The 24161-nt window shown below is 34.5% G+C and overlaps 1 protein-coding gene across 1 annotated transcript in view; it reads right to left on the reverse strand.

Moving 5' to 3' along the window:
* Positions 1 to 18281, reverse strand: part of LOC109108304 (polycystin-1-like) — a 77776-nt gene extending 59495 nt beyond the window's left edge. Inside the window, 2 exon segments of the mRNA XM_042763499.1 lie at positions 839 to 910; positions 17912 to 18281. Of these exon segments, the coding sequence (XP_042619433.1) occupies positions 839 to 910; positions 17912 to 18183 (344 nt within the window). The 5' untranslated portion in view covers positions 18184 to 18281.
* Positions 18282 to 24161: the final 5880 nt, after the last annotated feature.

Genomic DNA, 24161 nt, shown 5'->3' on the forward strand with positions numbered 1-24161 from the left:
ACAATAACAACAACAACAATAATTTGATTTCACATTGTTTTTAATCATTTTAATTGTTTATTTTAATATAACTATATAAATATTTTCCAGTCATTAAAATAAAAATGTCTACTGCAATGAAAGATGTCACAATATATTTAATATTATTTATTCAGTTATTCATAATAAAATACTTAATTAATAATAATAAATTAATAAAAATAACTTTAAATATAACAATCTAAATATTTTCCAATCATTAAAGTCATTCAAATAAAATGTCTACTGAAATAAGTCCTAAATGTCATGATACATAATATTATTTATTTATTCAGTTACTGACAATAAAATGTTTTGTTATTATTATTAATAATAATAATAAAAATAATGAAGACATTTATTTCACATGTAGATTTTGTTGTTTAATTTTTTTTAATATAATCAAGTTTAAATATTAATTGAACTTGATTTAAAATTTCCAGTCATCAATTAAAATAAAATAGTTTACTGCACTAAAATCTGTCATGATACATTATTTACATAGCAAATAATGATTGCAATTATACATGATAGTAATATTTAAATGCATTACAGTAATGAGAATCTGAGAGAAAATTAGCTGGAAATGATTTCAAGAAATCATAATGATTCTAAAAGGAGGCTTTATTTTTATTGTGGAAAATGTAATTAATCTATACCTGATAGCTGAGGAAAAAAATGAACAGGACGTTGCAGATTTTTTGCTCTACACCAGACCTATTATACAAGCACCAGACCACCCATTACAGACGTACATGAATGACTGCGTCTCAAACACACACACACACACACACACACACACTAGAGACGTGGCACTTACAGCTCCTTGAGGGCGGTGAGGTGATCAAAGAGGCTGGAATCCACAGAGGGAATGTGGTTTCTGGACAGATCTCTGCAACAGAAGCCAGAAACAGACACTTAGAGATTCACACACACTCAAACTCTAGACAAGCGCTGCAGAAACCTGTTCATGAAGTTACCGTTTCAAACCTTTCTTCTGTGAAACTAGCTGTCGAAGCTGTCGAGCTCCAAAATGAAAGCATCACAAAAGTAGTTTGTGACATTACAAGCATCATACAATGGTTTTGTGCGATGAACAGACTGAAATGGAAAATCTTCCGTAGCTCTAAAATTGCTCATTCGTGTGCTTGTGTCATGGCACTTTTTTGGACCATGACAATCTAAATCACTATACACTGCCGTAGAAGGAAAGAAAGACATACAGGGTTTTTAACCCAAGATTTTTGGGTAAACCAAGCACTGAAAATGAACGTTACTCATTGTCCATTTCATTCACAATACTATTTCAACCATTTACTGCTTCTTTAAGGAACCAGTAATCTTAAGATTAAAGATTTTAATATTTGAGTCTAAATTAACCATATAGTGCAATCCAAAAAATTTTTATGTTTTTGAGAGAAGTCTTTTATACTCATCAAGGCTTGGTTGTTTCAATCAAAAATACAGTAAAAACATTAACATTGTAAAATATTATCACAATTTAAAATAGCTATTTCTATGTGAATTTATTGCTGTAATCAAAGCTGTATTTTCAGCATCATCACTCCAGTTTTCAGTGTCACATGATCCTTCAGAAATTATTCTAATATGCTGATTTTTTTTAATAGTTAATGTTGAAAACAGTTGTGCTGCTTCTTATTTTTGTGGAAACTGTGACTTTTTTGGGGGGGGATTCTTTGATGAATAGAAAATTCAAAAGAACAGCATTTATTTGAAGCAGAAATCTTTTGTAACATGACTTTACTGTCACTTTTGATCAATTTAATGCATTCTTTTCTTGCGGAGTAAAACTATTCAGTTCTTTCAAAAACATCATTCACCAAACTTTTGAATGGTACAGTATTAGATATGTGTTATATATAGAATTAATTATTTAAACGGTATATTTCTTAGACTCAAGTTCACATATCATCACCCATGAGGCAAAGTACAAACAGAGTCAGAATAATGGACCAATCAGCATCAGTCTTTCCCATTAACACGCCAATCAATTAAACCAATAATGCAATCTACACAACAGACAGGCGTCAGGCACATGTGTTTGTGTGTGTGTGTGTGTGTGTGTGTGTACTCTGTTCCCAGAAGGAAACATCTGTCCATTCCAGACAGACTGTGTAAGAGAGGAGGAGGAGTTTTACTCAAAAGACCATCAACACTGTAGAAAAGCCTCTGCTAAAGTCATCATTGTGTCAGTTCCTCACTAATAGGAGGCGTTCTTACACATCATCATGTTACATAACACTGTGTGTGAGTGTGTGTGCAACTATGGCAACATATCTGAACGTTATCAGCGGAAAGTGAATAAAAGTGGAGCGCATGTGTGTCAGTCACTGAGGGACGAGTGTATTTTCAGCAGCTTTACATCGGGTTGTGTAAAGGTCTCGGAGAGTTTGTTCAAGCAACTGCAATGGAAAAGAATATCTTCAGCTCACTGTCATGAGAAGTCAGACTGTTAACAGCTGAGAAATCAGAGAAAAACTTCTGCTGTAAGGTTATTTTAGTTTATCCTGGTCAGGATGCAAAGCTGATTGTGTAAGTGAGCTGTCATAGTCCTGTTTCTGACAGCAACAACTTCTACAAATTAATAACAAAAAATAAATAAATAATAATTGATGATTTAATTTTTGTACACACAACACTAGAGCACCAAGTTTATTGAATATTCATAAAATGAAAATAAATTAATAAACCTTGAATTCAAGTTGCTTTGGATAAAATTGGCTGTCAAATACATACAAAAATAACAAATACAAATATTTAAAATAACTATATTAATAAAAATATGTATGTAATCATTCATTTAAATTAAGGGATTCATATTCATCAAGATGCAAATTTGATGTGCGTGTATGCCGTAGTTCTGTTTTTGACAGCAAAAACATCTATAAATAAATTAATAATAAAAAATAATTAAATAACTTTAGTCCAAAAGGTAAAACGATCATGGGTTCAACTTCCTAGGATATCCATGAACTGATTTTAAAATATATAAAAACAACCATAAATTTAAGTGGATTTTGAATACAAGTGTCTGTTGAATGCACATAAAAATATTATTATATACATCTTTATAATAATACATAAAAAAGATAATGTATTTAATCATTGTTTTAAATTATGAGTTTTTTTACTTGCATGCAAAATTAATTATAATGCCACTGCTAAGATGCTAAATCATTTCTTGTACACACTGTTTCTGCAGCTTATTTTCAAGCATATTCACACTATGCTTAGTGCTAAATTATTATTTTTTTTACCTCAAGTCAAGTCCATTTTTTTTTTTTTTTTTTTAGCACTTCTTTAAACTCAAATTGCAGGGTTACACAAAAGCACCAGACAACCAATCAAAATCTAAACAATGCTTGCCACTTTAAATATTTATGAACTTTAACATGATGGACAAAAGGCCACGTATTAAACTCATAAATATGGAAATAGGAACACCCAGGATCAATCTTGAAATCTTTGCTTTGGAGATTTCTCTCTTTCTTTGTAAGTCGTTCCTTCATGTTTTTATTTTTTAGTTTATTGATTGCAGAAGGAAGATCTGAAGCTGATGATTTCCACACAGGCTTCATTGTTTCTGGAAAAACGAACGGCAGGACGGCCGCTGGAATATGAAGTAGCTCTCACGTGTGGCTCAGATTTTCCATGCAGCATTTGAAAAGGCTTGATTTAGCGTCCAGATTGACTTCAACAGACAAGAGCGGATTGTGGTTCTGCTGTGAGCGCTGGACAGAGAGCCGGGGACTGTCTGACTGCACACTTACTTCATAACTACAGCAGGAGGGAAAGCTCACAAGTAACCACTAACCACCATAAAGGGCACCAAAAAGTATCATGGTGTGTTTTTTAGGACATGTACCATAAACTACATAAATACTATGGTCCATAAATATGTTAAGGAAGTAGATCACCCAAAAATGTCAATGTACTCATCCACAGTTGATGATTTTTTTTCATCATATTTGGAGAAACTTAGCATTCCATCACTTGCTCCCCAATGGATCCTCTCCAGTGAATGGGTGCCATCAGAATGAGAGTCTAAACAGCTGACTAAAACATCACAATAATCCACAAGTAATCCAACATTTTACTATATTTTTACCACTTAACTTTAAATCAAACAGTTCTTCCTGTGTTAAAGAGTTTCTGTGACCAATCCCATAAATCACTGGAAGATCCAACTATGACATCATGCTTCTAAAAAGAGGTTTCTAATGATGTCATAGAGAAGATCCTCATGCATGAGATCAGAAAACATCCTGATTCACAGCCGGTATGAGGGTGGAAATGGGGTATTATGACAAATCCATAATCACACAAACATGAGATTCATTTTAGAGTCAAAACAAAGTTACTCCAGCGCATGAATAGGTGCATGAACGCAGCCCTCGTTACTTCCCTCTCTGTAACATGAAGCACCATTGTGCAGCCTGAACATGACCATATAAGCGTGACCTCTTCGGTTTATATTAGCAGAAGTTAGGCTCCTGTGTGCAGCTCCGCACCAGAGCCCAAGCCCCATGGCGGAGCTGCGCGAGGGAGTCAGTGTGCAACATATGGTTCTGCTTTACTCTACCAGGCGTGCTGATTTCACCTTATAAGGGCCGAAGGGCCGTCTGGTGCCACTTCCAATAGGAGAGAGAGAGTGAAACGGACAGAAAGAAAGATGGCAAAACAGCCCAGAGAGTGTGTTTCACTCCATGGCTGGAGAGATTCAAATCAGCCTCTATAGCCTGAGGAAAGACTGGAATATGAAGGGAATATGACAGAAGAAGTCATAGTCATCTCAGTTTTTCCCTCAAATTCTTCCTGTAAAACTCGTCTACACTGCAAACAATGTTTGTTGACGATACAATGTTCTAGTTTTGTTGCGTCACGTCGCTCACTCTTAGTGTAGATAAGTTATGTTCAGAATGGAACACGAGTATATTCAGTATGCAATAAAAAATATATATATATTTTTAGAATACTACGTAGTATATCATCTACTTACTGTACTACGTAGTATGTGAAACTGTACATAATATGCAACAATAAATGTTTAAAAGCACAGTATACTACATTTTTATTCCTGTTCTGTGTGAATAATATTACAGCTTGTTAATCCATCCAAATAACAAGTTGTTTCTGATTTAATCGTCACACTGGTGATGCAAGGTCAAGTTAAGTGCAGTGCATTCTGGGACCAGTATGTGCTCTGGTTAAATATTGCACTCTGGCAAATGCAGTAGATTAAATAGGTATTCTCTGCATAAAGAAATTTTGCATATTGTGCACAGTATACATACTGCAGAAGTAGGATGAGTAGCATGGTAGTATGCGATTGTGAAAATATCCATTATATTTGTTTGGAAACTGAACTATTTGCAACTATATACTGTATACAGTCTACTGCCAGCTATTTGCATTGCTTTTTATATTGCACTTTGCAAATCTAGTAGATTAAACAGGTATTCTAGTCTGCATAATGACATTTTGCTTACTGTGCACTGTATACATGCTGAATACTGCAGAACTAGTGTAGTATGGCAGTATGTGATTGTGAACACAGCCGTGGTGTTAGACCAAAGCCGTGGACTCGGGCGATGAGGATGACAACACTGACCATTGCCATGAGCATTAGGCAGAGGAGAGCCGTAATTGCCACAGCAACACTGCCAAACCACAATTGGCTGTAACCACGGTTACACACTAACCCACTAAACAGCAGTCTGTCTGTTGTGGCCGAGTCTGAAAAAAGCGTAAGGGTAGGAGGAGGGGGAAAAGAGAAGAAAAAGGAAAGAATTTTATGGTGCGCTCTGTTTTGTTTATGTTCGAAATTTCAGGAGGAGGGGGTCAACGATTCTGGCCAGCGCTCGTGTGTGTGTGACTGTGTGTGTGTGTTATCACGTATCTCATTTATTTAAGTGAGTGTGTGTATAGATAAGAGCCAAAACGTACGTGTGTTTGTGTAAATATTAAGTCTGAGTGAGTGTGTTTATGTACGTGTGTATTTGGTCCTGATAAGTACCAGAGTGGTACCATAACACCTCAGGGCTTTCAGTGAACAATCGCCCACTGTGAGCCGCTCACATCTGGCTTTATTCCTCAGCTGGGCTCGCTGGATCTGTCTGACCTGGGCAAGGCGCCTCATTCTGGGCTCATATGTGGCAGAGCGGCCCCTCTCCTCCTGGAAGTCCATCCCTGGAGGATGATTAACAGGGTACTTTCCAATTGCCGGGAAAAGAGGGGAGGAGGAGAGAGACACTCCGTTCCTAGAGCTGGCAAACTATAGTGCTGTCTACAGCCTACACAGGCAGCTGCCTACTGAGGGAGCGTTCACACAGGACACACGTTTGCATCTAAAGACAGACAGAATTAAAATGCAGTCGAGACATGTTTTTACTGTTATTCATTTGATACAATGTCTTAATGTAATGCTCCAAATTCTCCTGAAATATGTCAATTGAAAAATATTTATACAGAACAATAATAATGCTGTACTTATATAACTTAAAAGTCAGCATGAAATAGAAATTGCAATCATATGTTCTTCCCTACTGAAATGCAAACTGGTTTTTGAACAAGAAAAAACTGGGACAGTGCTTGGTTTTGTTCTTCTGGAATCAATTGGATCATTGTCAGAGTTAAAACATTTAGTAGACATAACGTAAACGACACACAAATATTGCTCCTGACTTAAAGAGCTGCCATTAACATGTTGCTAAGCTAACAACAAGAAATGTTAACCCTCTGAACCACACGCAGTTCAAGCTAGGGTTGCCAAGTCTGTGGTTTTCCCTTTATTGTTAACATTATTTGTTTAGTGCACTTCCAATCCAATTATCACAAGGAACTTTGTGCTTTGTTAAATCTGATAAGAAACAAAACCTCAGCTTTCAAATCCTGTACATTTTATCACAAAATTCAAACAATAAATGATGTTCTTAGATGTGGCGTGCAAGTTTTTTTGAAAACTAGCTTATGTGCAATTCTATACAAACATTTTTTTTTGAAAATAAATAGCATGGAATATAGTGTTGTTGTTCATTTTAACATCTAATGTACCAAATGAGAGGGCTCCCTGTATAGTTGCATTAGTTGGGATAGTTTCTTAAGAAAAACAAACATATATCATTCTGAATAATCGGCTAACGGTATCAGCTGAGAGATTTTGTATCAGTGCTTAACTTATTAAAAGTATATCTATAAGTGGCATTTCTCTTATCCAACCATCTTAAAATGAGATTGCACTGAAGGACATCTGCGATTCTGTCTTGGCCAAAAAGAAGGTATCTTAAGTTATTACACTTTGATGGCAGATTATAAAGACATTTGTTTGTAATAACTGCCAGTCCTTCACAGTAAAAAGCTCTTCTTCTCAGGACATCATTTGTTACCATTGCATGAGCTGTCTGGATCCCAGCTGGCTCTCGCAAACAACCGCAAACCTACAGACGTGCATATATACGACACACGCATGTAAACAAGTCAAAAACCATCAAACGTCATCTGATATCAAGATGTTTAAAATGCCTGTAACAGACTGACACACTAAACAGGAGCACACATATACACACACGCACACAATGACAGCTATCATCTTAAAGAAAACTGCATTTTTGCTTTCTTAAAATTCTGTTATCGCTAACATAGCTTACAGAACTAGTGCTTTAAGAGTAACAAGCATTCTGTGCATGTACTTAACAGTGTGTGAGAGATCTAATGGAGATCACACGTAATATCACACCTATCAAAACAACACACTTGGTGTTCATGTTACAGTTGGTTCAGGGGCCGACCACACAACAGCTGCACAATGACTCACTGAATCATTTGTGGACTGATAGATTGACTCACTGAGCCAGAGAATCATTTGCTGCATGAGTCGCTGATTCACTGTTTGTACAGCCAAATGACTCTGAATCAGTGAAGCCGAACCACCACAAAGGCACCTCAGAAGTCTGTTTATATCCAAAAGTGACTCCATGTATTGGTGAAAACTCCCTTCTTACTGGATGAATTTCAGAAGGCCTGTCAAGAGCACGTCCAGGTTATATTTCAGCCCAATGGAAAGAAAGAAGAAATTAAGTTTTGCATAACAAAATGGAAGCCTGTTTCTTAATTTGCATTGTTGTATTTTCAGCATATTCAGCATAAATAAAATTCAGCATATTTTATTTATTAAATGAAAAAAATAACATAAATTTTTCGTACTTTACTATATGCTAAAATATAAAAATAAATACATAATTTATTATTTTTAAAACTATTATTTAAAAATATTTTTAATGTGAAAATTTCAAATGTAATTTAAAAAATTAGATAAATATAAATATATACTTACCCGTTCTCTCTCTATCAATAATACATCTATAAAATATATTATATAAATAAAAATGTCATTAAAAAATTAAATGTTTGTTAAATGTTTGGGAATGTCAATTTAATGTAATTTGTTTTTAAATGTTTTGCTACTTTTTTTTTTAAATATATAAAAGTTTTTAAAAAATTATAGTAAATAGTAAAATATGGCTAAGATATGTTTTACTGAGATTTGCCATTCCATTCAATTTCATTAAAAAAACACAACCATGCTTCACGTCTTGATGTTAAAAAGTTAAATAAACTGTCAACAAACTTCAAAGTTCACACCATAATGTCCATCCAGATCTTTTACTGAAACTAAACAGCAAAAACTCAGCTATGAGCTCATTAACATACGACCGCCCACATTTACCTCAACACCTATTCAGCCAATCATAACAGAGATCATCCATATACAGTAGTCTTAAAGATACAGTAACACACACAAACATACTGCTTGGTGGAAGGTGCAAAAAGGTCATGAACCTCAGGAACAAATGTGAGATGTGACCAAACTGTATTCACAGCCAACCGTCCCCACACAGTAGGCAAAAATATTTCAGCTCCAACGTTAATTATACAGTTCTATTGCATAACGTGTTATTTGCTCTCAAACGACCCCTTTAAATCCTCGCAGCAGGAGAAGCCCAGCTGTCTGGAGAACAGAGATGAAAACATCAACAGAGAGAGACAGAGAAAAAGCTCCAGACACAGGAAATAGAGGCTCAAGGATCTGGAGCAGAGAGGAAGTCATCGACTAAAGACAGAGCGAGATTGAGAAAGCCAGAACGAGTGTGTTTATATGTGTGAAGCGCTCATAGAAGGATGTTTATATCTGCTGTGAACTGTGTGAATTTTCTGCTGTGGAAATGACGTACATATGTATGTAAATGTTCAATGAAGTCCACAGTCTTTAATTTTCAACCAAAAGTAAAACTATTTTCGGTAATTAAATAAAGTTGAAATAAAATGTAAATATTGGTCACACTAATGGACATTTCTGGAAACTTTCCAGAATTTTAGAAACTTTTGAAAATTTTAGGAATTTTAAGAAACTTTTGGAATGTTTCTGGAAATTTACCAGACATTTTCCACCCCTTTGCAACCGTAGTCACACTTTAGTTTGGGGTCCAATTCTTACTACTTACTAACTATTAACTACGACTTTTTCCACAGTAAACTTCTTATTTGCTAGTTAGTAAGGTAGTTGTTAAGTTTGGTTTAAGGGATATAAAATATGGTCAGGCAGAATAAGGCATTTATATGTGCTTTACAAGTACTAATAAACAGCCGATTTGCAAGCAATATGCATGATAATATGCATGATAATGAGTTAATAGTGAGAACTGGTCCCCAAACTAAAGCGTTACCCAAATATTAAATGAAAACTTAAAAACAAAAAGCAGAAATGTTGCTGAAATAAAATATGCACTAAAATTACTAAAACTGAAATGAAAATAAATTAGAAAAAATTAAATAAAAAATAGAAATTAGAAAAAAATAGATACATGAATCTAATTAGATGCATTAGAAAAATAAATAAATAATAAAAAAAGAATAAAAGACAAAATATTGTATATAATATTATAAATTAATAATAGTATACAGTATATTGTAAATAATACTAAAATTCCCAACATTTCAAAAACATCTTTGCAAACTCAAGTATTTAAAAACAGAAATTAAATCATAAATGTTATCATAAATGTTGTTTCTTACCCTCAAATAATGATAAAAACTGTGTATTTCTGGTTGCTTTCCAATTTCTGGTCTGTCTCATATTCAGTCTTTGGTAAAGCTCTATCAACAGCAATTAATGTCATCATGTTTTAATGTGTGTTTTAATAAATCTTACAAATAATCGCAGCACTCCATATTATTTATCGTCAATATTTTAGTACTTTGTGTCCACAAAAAAAAAATTTAATTCTTAAAAGACCTCAACATAACACTAACAGCTGCTTCTGAATCAGTGGAAAAACACAAGACTTGCGAGTCAGAGACAGATTTATCAAGGACGTGAATACATATGCAGAAAATCATCCAAAGTCTTCTTGTTGTGTGGTTTTTTTTTTTTTTTTTTTGCTTTAGGGTTTGCTGCTTTGCCGCCTCGGGCTCTCAGTGCCGGCGGAAAGAGATGTGAGAAAACAGGGAAAAGCATGACAGCGGTTATTTTTACTTGCATGGGAATGACCAGATAGATAAATACAGGAGGAGGGGAAGAAAAAGCACACTGAGATGAACAAAAACATTCCCAAATATAAGCACACACACACACACACACACTCAAACCAGCACTAGCACTAGCGAGTTAATAATGAAGCAGGGTTCCTCTAAGTGAAGCACAGCTATGCTACAAATGACTTACATAACCAGCTGCGTCTGGAACAAACATTCAAACCTGCTGATCCTGTGTGCAGGAGACAAACTCTGACAGGTCTAGATCAGTGTTTTATCAGTGAAACAAATAAAGTGTCACCTGATTGTAAGAAGATAAATGATGAAAAAAAGGTTTTTAAGGTCAACCATCTGCTCATACTCTCAAAACTTCAGGATGAATGTCGATCTTTAACTTCATAAGCACTTATTTTTAGCTAATAAAAAGTTTACTGAAGTCTAAAAGCATTGCTCTTTAGCAGTGTTGTTGTCATTAACTGAATCTAAAACTATTCAAAAATAATTTTTGGTAACTGAAAAAAAAACATAAAAATTAGAAATGTTTCCATGGAAATAAAATATGTTTAAGCCGAAGCACTAAAATTACTATATATATACTATACAAAAATCCACTTAAATTTAATTAAAATTTTTTTTTAGGAAAGGTTTAAGTTGAAGCACGAAAAATTTAGCTAAAGCTAAATAGAAACAAAAAACATTAATAAAAACAATGTAAAATTAATATAAATATGCCACCTGATTAAAATATGAAAATATGTAACAACAGGTTTAGTTATCATCATATTGCTCATACTCTCAAAACTTTAACATTATCATTACATTAATATTTTTAGATAATAAGATTTAAACTGTTTTCAAAAGTTCAATTGAGTCTAAAGTCATTGCTTTTTAACAGTGCTTTTATCGTTAACTAAATCTAAATAAGTAGTTGTAAATCTACATAAGTTTTGGTAATTTAAATAAATTACAAATATTAGATTTAAAATATCATAAATGTAAAAAAAACAGAAAAGCTGTTTGGCAACTAACTATAAAATAAGTTTAAGTTAAAGCGTTAAAATTACTAAAACTGAAATAAAAATAAATTCATTATATATACGGTACATATATATATATATATATATATATATATATGCATGCACATTTGTTATAAACAAATACAAACATGTCACCTGATTGTAACAAGAAAAGTTGTGATAAAAGGTTTAATGATTCTGAGAGGAGCTTTCGAAGTCAATAATCACTATTGTTCAGACTCTCAAAACCCCTAAATAGCAAACTGCTGGCTGAATGACTTTCTGAGCACTTCTTTTCATCTAATAAAGATTTAAACCAGTGTGAAGTGGCAGAGACTTGCTGCTGGTTGGTGCTAAATCATGCTCTTTGGTCCGTCTGTGTTACTGTGTCTGTCTGTCTGTGCTTCTGTGTACGGTGATGTCATGATGTGAGACTGTCATGGCAACCAAATAAACCTAACAGCGCTAACGGTCAGCGCGTTCCAGCTCAGCTTGTGAAACACACGTACACAGACACAAACTCACGAGTGCTCGGCGTGATTAGACCATTCTGAGAGAAGAAACAGACAGCAGGAATTCAGCTCTTCTTCTCAGTCTCCTTTCCTGCAGTACACTGTAAAACCCGACAAGTAACTTAACTCAAACAGTTTGAGTAAACAGATTGCCTTTACTTAAACCATGTAAGTTTTAAAACTTTGCAATTATGTAATCAAGTGATTAATTAAGTGCTGATTGAGCTTTAGTGATGAACAGCTGCTGTTAACAAACAGCATCACCAGCTCCACTTATTAATAACCAGACTGACTTTATTTCTGTCAGACGTCTACAGAAGATCTGATTGAGAATTAACTAAGGTTTAGATGTTGATTTATTGTTTCATTTGAAGTAACCATGTTAGAGATCAGTGTTTGCTTTAGTTGGGCTCTTGACCCTTGATTTCTGTCTTAGAATATTTTTTTTGGGCGTTGTAACCATGTGTTTTTGACACATGTTTGTTATAACTCAAAAAACCCAGAGAAAATATGATCAAGTATTGGTTGTTATACAGCATATTGGTGACGATAATCATCAATTATGGAGCTGTTCAGAGTTCTATAGCTAGTTCAGTTGATTACAATGAAAACCATTCAAAAAAATCAGTGGTTCTTTCATAATCAGTTAATACAAAGAACTTTCCAAACAGTTTGGTTTTCTATGGTGTCAATTAGTCACACACAGACATCAATAATCAGAATATGAACCTCAACAATGGTTACGAGAGAAAAAAAAAAAAAAACATGCTGCAATGCATGCTGGGTACCATTGTAGTACAAAACTCATCCATGGCCCCCAGCATGCTCTGCTGCTGCATTGTTTTTTTTTTTTTTTTTTTTTATGGTCACCATTGTTGATGTTCATATGCTGATTATTGATGTCTGTGTGTGACTGAGAGACACCACAGAAAACCAAACTGTTTGGAAACTCCTTTATGTTAACTGATTATCACAGAACCACTTTTACTGTAATCAATCCAACTAATTACACAACACCTATTTCATCAGAGATCAGACTCCAAACAGTTCAATAATCAATGATTATCATCACCAATATACAATATAACAACCAACATCTAGGTACAGGTTAGATAACAAAAAAATGCTAACCTGAATGCACTGTAAGTTGCTTTGGATAAAAGCAGCTTCTAAGAGTGTGAGAGTGTGTGTATAACACCTGATGATTACTTTCTCTGGGCTTTTGAGTTACAACAAATGGTTACAACAGCCTACCAAGAAAAACTAAGACCATAAATCAAGGTCTCAAGAGATCCAACCTGAGCCCAACCTAAAAGCAAACACTGATCTCGAAAAATGGTTACTTTAAATGAAAAACATAAATCAACATCTCTAACCCTTAGTTAATTCTCATTCAGATCTTCTGTAGACGTCTGACAGAAATACAGTCAGTCTGGTTATTAATGGGAGCTGGTTGACTGTCTCTGTGGGGTTGCAATCTTGAGAGATGTTAAATTTTTATTTCAAACTCTAAGGCTAACAGTTCTTGTGGGTCTCTTTTCTTCTCGTAATCTGCTTGTTAACAGCAGCTGTCCACACTAAGTCATCAATTATCACTCAATTCACATTATTATTTAATTGCAATGGCTTATGTCGTCTTTCAGTAACTCAACTGAATTAAAGAGTACATAACTGTTAGCAAGGCATCGCGGTTTCCTCAAACATCGTTCGAGTTAACATAACTTGTCAGGTTTTAGTGAGGCGCTGCATTCGCTTGTTCTTGAAATTAGTTGGAGTTCCTTTCTCTCTTTTCTTCATAATTCCGGTTTGTTACTCAGCGAGGTTTCTCACTAATGCTCTCAGGAGAAACAAAAGTAATCACTTAATTACTTAATGCAATGTATATCTAATCTTCAGAGTGTAATTACGTTCAGAGTACTCACAACTATTAGTTTTAAAACTATAAAGGCAGTTTCCTCAAACGGGTTTGAGGGTAAAACCTAACTGTCAAGTTTTTACAAGCGATATCTGTTCTTACAAACTTAAGTTATTGTTCGGGTGTTTACAGTGTTACCTCCTTTTCAGGACAACAGACAGTAATACCTCCCTTTTCAGGTTCAGACAGACGAGCAAACGTGGATAAAAAGGAGACTAGCAAATTGTAGGATTGGAAAGAACAGTTCAGTGACTACACATCAGTGAAGACCACTACAGACCACTGGAAAAAAAACTCCTTTTTTATTATTTAATTGATTATCAAAACAATTCTTAATATTTCTGGGGAAAATACATCTAAGGTTAACCAAATACTAATTTCAAATAAAAGTAAAATTCATGTTTCAAATACTTTATATGTAAAATATTAAAATACTGTCAGATTGAGAAAAAAAAAAACTTTATAGATCGCTACAAACCAATGATTCCTCCGTAGACCAGAACAGACTAGTAAAAAACTATAACACAGATCAAAGACCACTGCAAACTACTAAAAAAAACCACTCCTTTTTATTTTATATTCATTTTTTAATTAATATAAAGACATATATATTATAATGTAATTAGTATATTATATTATATTATACACTGAAAAAAATGATTCATTGAATTTACCTAATTTTTTTATGGTAAGTGGTTGCAATCAATTTATTTTAGCTACATTTAAATAAACAAATTTAGCTGAAAGTTAATCAACTAAAATTAGAGTTATTTTAAATATAGCTAAAATAAATTGATTGCAACCACTTACCATAAAAATTAAGTAAATTCAATGAATAATTTTTTTCAGTGTATTTCTCTAATTGATTATTAAAATAATTAATATTTTGGGGGTAAACTACCACTTTGATTAAAAAAAAACCCACTAAATTTAAATAACTTCAATTGTGTTATATACTAATAAAAATGTTTGGCAGCAAAACTGTTGCCAACATTGATAATTCTAATAATAAATCGGCATATTATAATGATTTCTTAAGGATCATGTGACACTTTATACTGGAGTAAAGTCTGATGGAAATTCATCTTTGCATCACAGAAATAAATAATATTTTAAAGGATTTTAAAATAGAAACCATTATTTTATATTGTAATAACATTTTGCAAGATTACCGTTTTTTGAGTAAAGTCTGATGGAAATTCCAGTATTATATATATATATATATATAATATATAGATATCATTATATATATATATATATAAAATGTTCTAAGTGAATGAATGAATGAAAAACTTAGAAAGATCTCTGCAGACCAGCAAAAGCGAGTGGTGAAAAAAATGGTGGATTCTTCTAAGAAGAGAAGGCTGTAGAGAGAGAAACATCACACCAGCTGAGGAAGACTTGAACAAGTCTCTGTTTTTGTTGTCACACTGCAGCTCTTCCCACAGATGAAGCTACTTAAGCACAATTACATCACTGCTGAGTCAATGATGGTTCCTATTAAATACGAGTGAATCAGTGAATCACTGCATGAGCAGAAACAAAAGAGAAAGTTCAGCAGCTCCAGCCTGTCTGGCAGTTTACTGTAAACAACTCATTTACTGTGAAGCACTCACTGCATCTCGTACGTCAATCACACAACTTCTTATGAAAGACGCTATACTTCAAAAGGTTTGGACTTCGCACAAATCCAGATTTTAGTGAGTTCAGAATGACACAACTTGAGAAGGAAAAAGAGTGAAGAAACCTCCAAGGAATGGGAACGGGAGTTGGATCTGTGTTTTTTCTGGAAGGGTGGAACGAAGGAGCGGATGGAGGAAGAAAAGCGGCGATCCTGCGCACAGCAGCTGTGAACTTGAGAGACGCGGCGCGTTGCCAGCTAAATATCCTGCACTAATGCACCTCGCGAGCCTGCCATTAGGCTACGACAGGCTTTTAAATTGAATTGCTTTTAACCAGACACCCTTTCATTTTCAAAACAAAGAAAAAGTTTCCATCTATCTTGGTCTTAGAGACGCTTAAATATGAAGGATTACTGGGCGGCCGCGGCGGCGCAAAGAGAGAAAGGAAGCGAGGTCAATGATTTAATACTCTACAAGCCTTAAAGCTCTTAAGACGCCGCGTCTGTGCTCGTCTCTGTGGCCTACAGCGACTGTCTCTGGAGATTTCAGTCTGATCGGCAGCTCAGAAGCCCAAGACTCACTAACTTTAACCTTCTTTTTGCATTCTTTTAGACAGAAAAGACAGAGAAGCTCCAGAATGTTTGTACAACTTCAGCTGCTTTATGTTATTTAGATTCATTTTAAAATCATTTTTATTTAATTTGAATCAACCTTTCTGTTTGTATCTTAAAATAACAACTTCAGAAACACTTTTTCCACATAATCCATTTAGGAAACCCTCAAATAGAAAATAACTTTTATAGGCAGGGAAAACAGCATGGATTTAAGTTTTAAAACTGTATAAAAAAACAACAATGCAAAAAAAAAAATCCTATAGTCCATAAAAAACAGGGGTGTTCATAAACATTTACTGCTGCATTAGCATGACTTCCTGCGATCTTAAAGCATTGGTTATTAGAGTTAATAGGAGGAGGTTGAAACTGTGTAAATGTTAGTAAGATTTCAAGTCAGAACTCCAGTTACACAAATGCTTGTTTCAATCTAGTCATTTCAATATCACCATATTTGGCCCTTCTGTTGACTCAATGTGTGTTCAATGAACTGTATCTTTTCCATTGCCAATAATGGCGAAAGAACCAATAGCTTTTTTTTAGCCAAGACTTTGTGCTTTGTGTCTACAGAAATTGACTATTCACTGGAAAAAAACCATGCAACATCAAGCCCATGAAGAGCCCTGTAAATGTGACCTATAGCAATACTATTATTGCCACTTTTACAACAGTTGCCTGATGAAAGCATTTGGTCTTAACCTCATGCCCACCCCCACAACACGTTCAAAGTATCACATCTTTCTGCACATACATCTGCAGCCTATGTGAATGGATAACACATGCTGGAGCTTGAGCGCCACAGAAACAAGAGTAAAGAACGCAGTGTTCTACCTGCACAAACTCTTCATGCATCTGCTGGTACTCAAGCTGCGTGCATGTGTTAAATCAAGTGCAGACATAAACTTATGCAACTATTTTGACCTTTCCCTGCTTGAGATGTGTTTTCTCCACTTAGAGAAAGCCAAAGTACCACTTTTGACAGTTTTTACAGACTGAGATGAAGACAACACCATATGTGTTCAGTTGAGCAATGAGCTATAGTGAGAAGAATTAACTATTTTGGTATTTTATGCAGGTCAAAAATGTCTAGGTGGTGTAACTGTACTAGCCTATATAAAAAATAGGGAGAAAAGAAATTTTGGGAAAATACAAGCACCGCAGCAGTTGTTTTACAACAACAACAACAAATGTTTTTAAAATATAAAATGATTTAAAATAATATTTGATAAACTTTTGGTCGCCAGTGTAGCCTTACCCATATACAGGAAGCCATTGTCATGTGACAAAACCAAAAAGTCACATAATCTTCACCATGACTAAAATATCATAATACTGAGGCACATTTTTACTGGATGGTTACACCAGTTGACATTTAGAGTCAATGCATCTGAAATATATCGTGTTTATTTTCAATAACGTAGTCTATTATTACAAGCAACATTTCTAAGATGTTTTCACTTGTGTTTTAAACCAGACTTTTCCTCTTTTTCCCCATCCCTGACATCCTCCGTTATGATTGATTGACACATAAACAGTGGAAGTCTGAAGTATTACACCAGCCATCAGCCAACATTCTTCACCCGTCGCCTCAATCAGATCACAACAAACACCCGCATCATCACCCACAAACCCGCCCGGGGCTTTTCCGCGAGCGGCGGTCACTTACAGAGTGTGCGTGTCGGTCGGTAGGTCTGACGCCGCTGGGGCCTGATCCAGTCCGATGTTGGAACAGTTAACCACGCACGAGTTTTGCTGTCCCACCACCGTGCACGAGCAGTTATACGGAGGAGGGGTGCTGGATGTTCTGTCTTCTGCGGCGACGGAGGGGGGCGTCTAGGGGGAGCAGAGCGCAAACAGCAGACTGGAAAATAATCCAAACTTTGGGAGACAGACGCCATGTTTTCGCTTAAACACAATCTGTCCATTTCTACAAGGCATAGCTCACTCGCATCTCATCGCCCCTTCTGTTGGTGAAGTTTTCCTCGGGGCGCGGGGAGGAAAGTTCACTCTTTTCCCAGTTTTTCCATAAGAGAAACGTGCGCGCATGTACAGAATAACTCCCAGTTTTTCCATAAGAGAAACGGCGCAGAAAACATGACGTCCCCCCTCTATTCCTCCGTTAACGGAACTAGATTCACTTCTTCTCCAGAGCAGGGGAAAAACTCTGGATTCTGCTCTGCCAGAAGTTCCCGAAGAACTTCCTCTCGTTCTCCCATCCTGCAGTGCCTCTGCTCTCCACTGGATGAGGCTTCGTCTTACAAAACAAGCTACTGATTATTAAAACCCAATATATTGCCATAACTTGAGGTTTTAGACTTTATCGTCGACTTTATTTATTATTGGCCCATTGGCATCATCCAAATCTTGTTCACCAGGTGCTGAACTTTACAACTGTAATATGAACACCAAAAAATATTGCAGTTGTTTCTTCCCCCCTTTCTAGTGTTGGAATATTTAAATAAATAAATAAATAAATAAATAAATAAATATATAAATATATATATATACACCAGGTGTATATGATATATATTATATATATATATATATATATAACTATATATATATATATAGATATATCTATATATATATATATTATTATATTAAATATTTTTTTTTTTTTTTTTTTTTTTTTTTTTTTGTTGTGTGGTGATTTATTATATTGCACTGTCCATTAGTCTTATGTCATATTTTACTCTATTCTTCGCAATAAAAGCAGTTCTTTATAATCATAATCAATTTATAATCTTCATAAGTTAGTGTAGCTACACCAAAAATGTTTAACTGTTTTTCAACTCTCACATTCACTAAATGTAATATTTTGTTCCACTTACTAAAGACTGTAGAAATCAAGACATTAATTCCAGTTATTTTGTATATATTTTAATTTGTATTATAATTGGTTCTTTTTCTTTTCTATCTTTATATATATATATATACTGTATATTTTAATAAAGAGAGATTTACATGCTAATCTCACACACTGTCAAGTAAATCCTTTCCAGGTAATATTTTAACACTTTGTTTTAGTAATGATACTTTGAAAGCCAACTATTCACTTTCTGAAACTATTTAGTTCTGTTAAATTGATATTTTAAGACATTTTAAGACATCTAATATTTTCCTCTCACAGTATAAATGAATTTCACACATAAAGATGTACAACTGCCTTGATATTTTAGCATCAAATAGTTTGAAAATACTCTGTCTGATTAAATGACAGATAATATAAATATTTTAAAAGACTTAAAAAATAGCACAAAAAATGACATCCTCTTTGAACAATGCTAACTTTATCTCCATATTTCCATTCTTTTCATTTTTTTCTTTGCTTCTTTGTAAATAATCAAGTCATAATTAATACAGTTTAAGAATCTAAGCTAGAGCATTTCTGAGAGTCTGATATTCCCTTTTAAAGGAATACTCTTTAAAATTACAACACAAGCATATTCGTTTTTTAAAGAAGGTTCAGAAGCTAGTGTAGAAATGTTCCTGAAATAACTCTACAGACATGGATAAACTATAAGCTTTATTTCTTATCTTTTCCTCAGAGACATCTACCAAATATGGCTAATTCATCATTCATGCACATTGTTTTGCACTAACCAGAACCAATCTGATCTCTGGCAGAATGTGGATGAATTATTCAGGTCTTGATTAGGTGTGTTGTGTTTAAACTCTAGGGGGAGCCGTAGAAGAAGATCATCTAGTAGTCCTGTGTGGACTGGAACAGAACCCAGGATGCAACTTAACATCCAAGTATTGTCACTCCTTTAAATTGCTGAACCGTGTGTGTACAGAACAGGATTGAGCACTAAAAGGTGAACTGAATTTAGCTGCAGTGTGTACGCGGCCATAGGCACGTCCATAGGCACGTCCATATCTGCTTGTTACACCCCTGATTGGTGTCAAATCTGTGCTTTTCTACATCAAACTGGAAGAAAGAAAGTCATCTGAGGACATGAGAGGGAGTAAGTCTCTATTAAGAAAAGTCTTACCACCCAACTTGTCTCTCCTCTCAGATTTTTTGTTCCCCAGCATACACTGCATTTCAGGAGTTAACGTTAGCACCTGCTGCGAGTCACTCGTCCCAGTGGATGTCATTAAAACACCACAGACGTCTGTGATCCACCCTCAAGATAAAAGAACAAGACAAACCGAGAGACAGAGTAATCGTGGCTCTGTTGCTCAGAGAGGTGTGATGAAAGGAGGAAGAGAAAACGAGAGAAGTGAGAGGGGAAAAAAGAGCTCAGTGAGAGACAGCAACTCACTGTAACTGCAGTTTTGTTCATTTCAGACAAACAAACAAACAGAAGAGTTACACACACTCAGGTTTAGTTGATCCAGACTTACCTGTGCTATGATTTTGAGAGTTCACTGTGTTTGCTGACAAATTGTCAATGTAGAAAACAACTATGTGGTCACACTGTGAGGTGTACATGGTTGCTAAGGTACTGATTGGTTGGCAGCACTTTGCTATATGGTTGCTGGGATGTTTCAGGTAGTTGCTATGGGATATTGCCAGGGCATTGCTACCGTTTTCAGGGTAGTTGCAAGGTTAGGTAATTGCTAAGGTGTTTTGGGTAGTTGCTGGGATGTTGTTATGTGGTTATAGGGTATTCTATGGAGTTGCTATGATATTACTATGTGAAATTACTATGGGAAATTCTGTGTTGGGCTAAGGTGCTCTAAGTGATTTGTAGCACTTTTGTGGTTGCTAGGGTGTTTTGGTTAGTTGCTAGAACACTGCTAAGGTGTTCTGGTAGTTGCTAGGGTGTTACTATGTGGTCACTGGGTTGTTCTGGTTAGTTGCTAGAATGTTTTAGGGTGTTCTGGTAACTACTAGTGCATTGCTAAGCTTCTCTGGGTAGCCGCTAGGACATTGCTATGTTGTTACTAGGATTTATTGGTTGCTAGGGTGTTGCTAATGTGTTCTGGGTAGTTGCTAGAATGTTGCAAAGCTGTTCTGGGCAGCTGCTAGGGCATTGCTTATGCAGTTGTTAGGGTGTTCGGGGGAGTTTTCAAGAGATTCAGAGATTTCAAGCCCAACCTGAGGAGTTCATGATGGGACACAGGACGTTTCCATTCTCTTCTCCCACCTGCTTTGTTTATCAAGTTAACCTTTCTTTATTACATTGCTCTGTTTATTTTGAGCCGTGTGCTGTGCCAGTCTCCACATCAGCGGCAGGTGAATGTTGTTGAGGTAGTTTGGTATTTGTGTTTACATGGATATTTCTGTTGTGTACTCATTTGTACTTACATGTGTTTTTGAGGAGCTGAATGGCCTGAAAGTTTTTACATAATTCCAGCTGTGCTGTGTTCTCATGAGGCCACACAAATCAATGTTACAAAGATTTCCATTTCAAATAAACACTGTTCTTTTAAACATCCAATTCATCAAAGAATCCTGACAAAATAAACATATCAACGTTTTCAGCAAAATATCGGGCAGTACATCTGTTTTCAGCATTGATAATAATAAGAAATGCTTCATGAGCATCAAATCAGCATATTAGAGTGATTTCTGAAGGATCATGTGACACTGAAGACTGGAGTAATGATGCTGAAAATTCAGCTTTGAATTAAAAAATTTTTAACCAACAACCTAGAAATAAAAAACTGTTTGCTGAGTAGCTGCTAAATCATAACTTGACTATGATTGAAGAAATAGTTGTCTGTAATTGCCATATGATTCATATACCTCGGCATTTACATGCTACTCAAAGGTATACACTGCAATCATGAATCCAAGCGCATGGGTGTTAACTGCATTTATGAATTGGTGAGTGTGCTTTTCTGTCATTATGTTGTGAGGGGGAGCCATCAGACCCTCTTAAACCCTAAACATCAGCCTGTTTATTTCTGCCAAGATATGCGTGAGAAGATCATCTGCATCTGTGCTCATCTTTACATTTTATTTATTCGGTGATATGAGTGTGATCATTATATGATGTCTTTGGTTATGTTTAACTCATCTTTACAATTCACTGATTTGGGATCATCAGCATGACCTCGGGTCAGGTGAACTCGGTAAAGTGACATAAGAGTTGCAGAGGAGTGGGGTATGATCAGACAAGCCGGCGGAGGGGAAATGATATGCAATGTATATGTGAGAGCTGCTTTTCTTTGAAAGAATTGGTCTGTATTGAAAGCACTGGCTGTCATTTGAAATTTCAAAAACTTGCAGATTGTGTCATATTAGATCTGACAGAATGCTTTGAAATCGCTTCCTTATTTCTGCACTCAGGCACCTAAATTACTGCTCGCCAAGCTCTAAGTGTGATTAAAATTGCACTGGTGAGAAATGATTTTTGTTTTGTTTTTTATCTTGAAACAACTTTTACATCACTTAAAAATTTCCTTTTCTAAAGTTTATACACACAAATAAATTGGTTCTTCATTGATTCTTCTTTGGGTGGTTGAAGTGCTATATAGCACCATTGCCATACAAAGAACCCATTATAAGCCTCTGTATAGTTCTATAAAGGTTCTCTAACTCTCTCTCGAGTCTCTTAGTTTAGTTGGGGAAAGGATTAAAAAACAACAGTAGAATACAGTGTATGTTAATTTTAATATGTTAACCTTTTTGCCCCCAAGACCCACTATATGGAAATATTCCAGGGCCCCCACATGAGACCTTTTGACCTCAGAAAAGCATAAAAGTGATTCAAACCAGCTTTTGAGAGTGGAGTAACAAATCTAAAATCTAATGAGGAGAATGGCGTTCCTCTTATGGTTCTACACAGCACCATTTGACAAAGGAGCACTATAGCACTTAAAGTGCTTCTCCTATGATTACAAGATTTCAAACCAAAGCGTAAATACACATAAAAAAATGTATCCTTGTGCTGATACAGCGGCTGATACAGAATTGCCAAAATGACGCTATGTGGATTTGGAGAGACACAGAGGACAGAAATTGTTGAATAAAGTTGTTATTTTTGTTTTCTTCGTGTACAAAAAGTATTCTAGTCGCTTCATAATGTTACAGTTGAATCACTGATGGCAGATGGACTATTCTGATGATGCTTTTTATACTTTCCTGGACCTTGACACTGTTATTTACTTGACAGTCTATGGGACAGTCTCAAGTCTCCCGGTTTTCATCCAAAATATCTTAAATTGGGTTCCAAAGACGAACGAAGGTTTTACTGGTTTGGAACGACATGGGGGTAAGTGGGTGTTGGTGAATATTTTCATTTTTTTGTTTTTTAGGTGTTTTATATTTTTTTTTTGTTTTTAATTTTTTTTTTTTTTTTTTTTTTTTTTTTTTTGTTTTTTTTTTGTAGTTTTAGCAATTTTGTTGTGTTTTTGTCATTTTTATTCATTTTTTTATTCATTAAATATGCAGTTTTAATTAAGTTTCATTTTGTTAGTTTTAGTTATTTTAGTACTTCAACTGTAATAAAAAAATGATGATTATTGTTGCCTTGGAATATATATAATAATTTTTTTATTTTTTTTTTTGTTTTTGTTTTTTTTTTTTTTATGTGTAGAGATGTTTTTTGTTTTTTTTTTTTTTTTTTTTTTTATATGTGTATATTTAATAATTATTAAATAATATTAAATAATAATGTATTTAATACTTTATGTATTTTAATTTATTTTATTCAATAAAAAGTAAAGTAATACTATAACAAAATAATATAAATAAATAAAAATTTTATATAAAAATATATATAATATTTAAAAATAATATAATAATATTTTATATTACACTATATATTAAAGTATTATTTGTGACAGGTCCCATTCTGACTGTATACGATACAACTGATGAATGAATGAATAAACAAACAAACATTTGCATTTAATAATTCATTTTATTTAATAAAAGTAAATTAATATAATAACAAAAATTCTGTAAATAAAAATAATATAAAACCCAATTTCATGGACAGTAAAAATATTTATTTTTT

Source organism: Cyprinus carpio, chromosome A1 (genome assembly GCF_018340385.1).
Source record: "Cyprinus carpio isolate SPL01 chromosome A1, ASM1834038v1, whole genome shotgun sequence".
In the NCBI taxonomy this organism is placed as follows: Eukaryota; Metazoa; Chordata; class Actinopteri; order Cypriniformes; family Cyprinidae; genus Cyprinus; species Cyprinus carpio.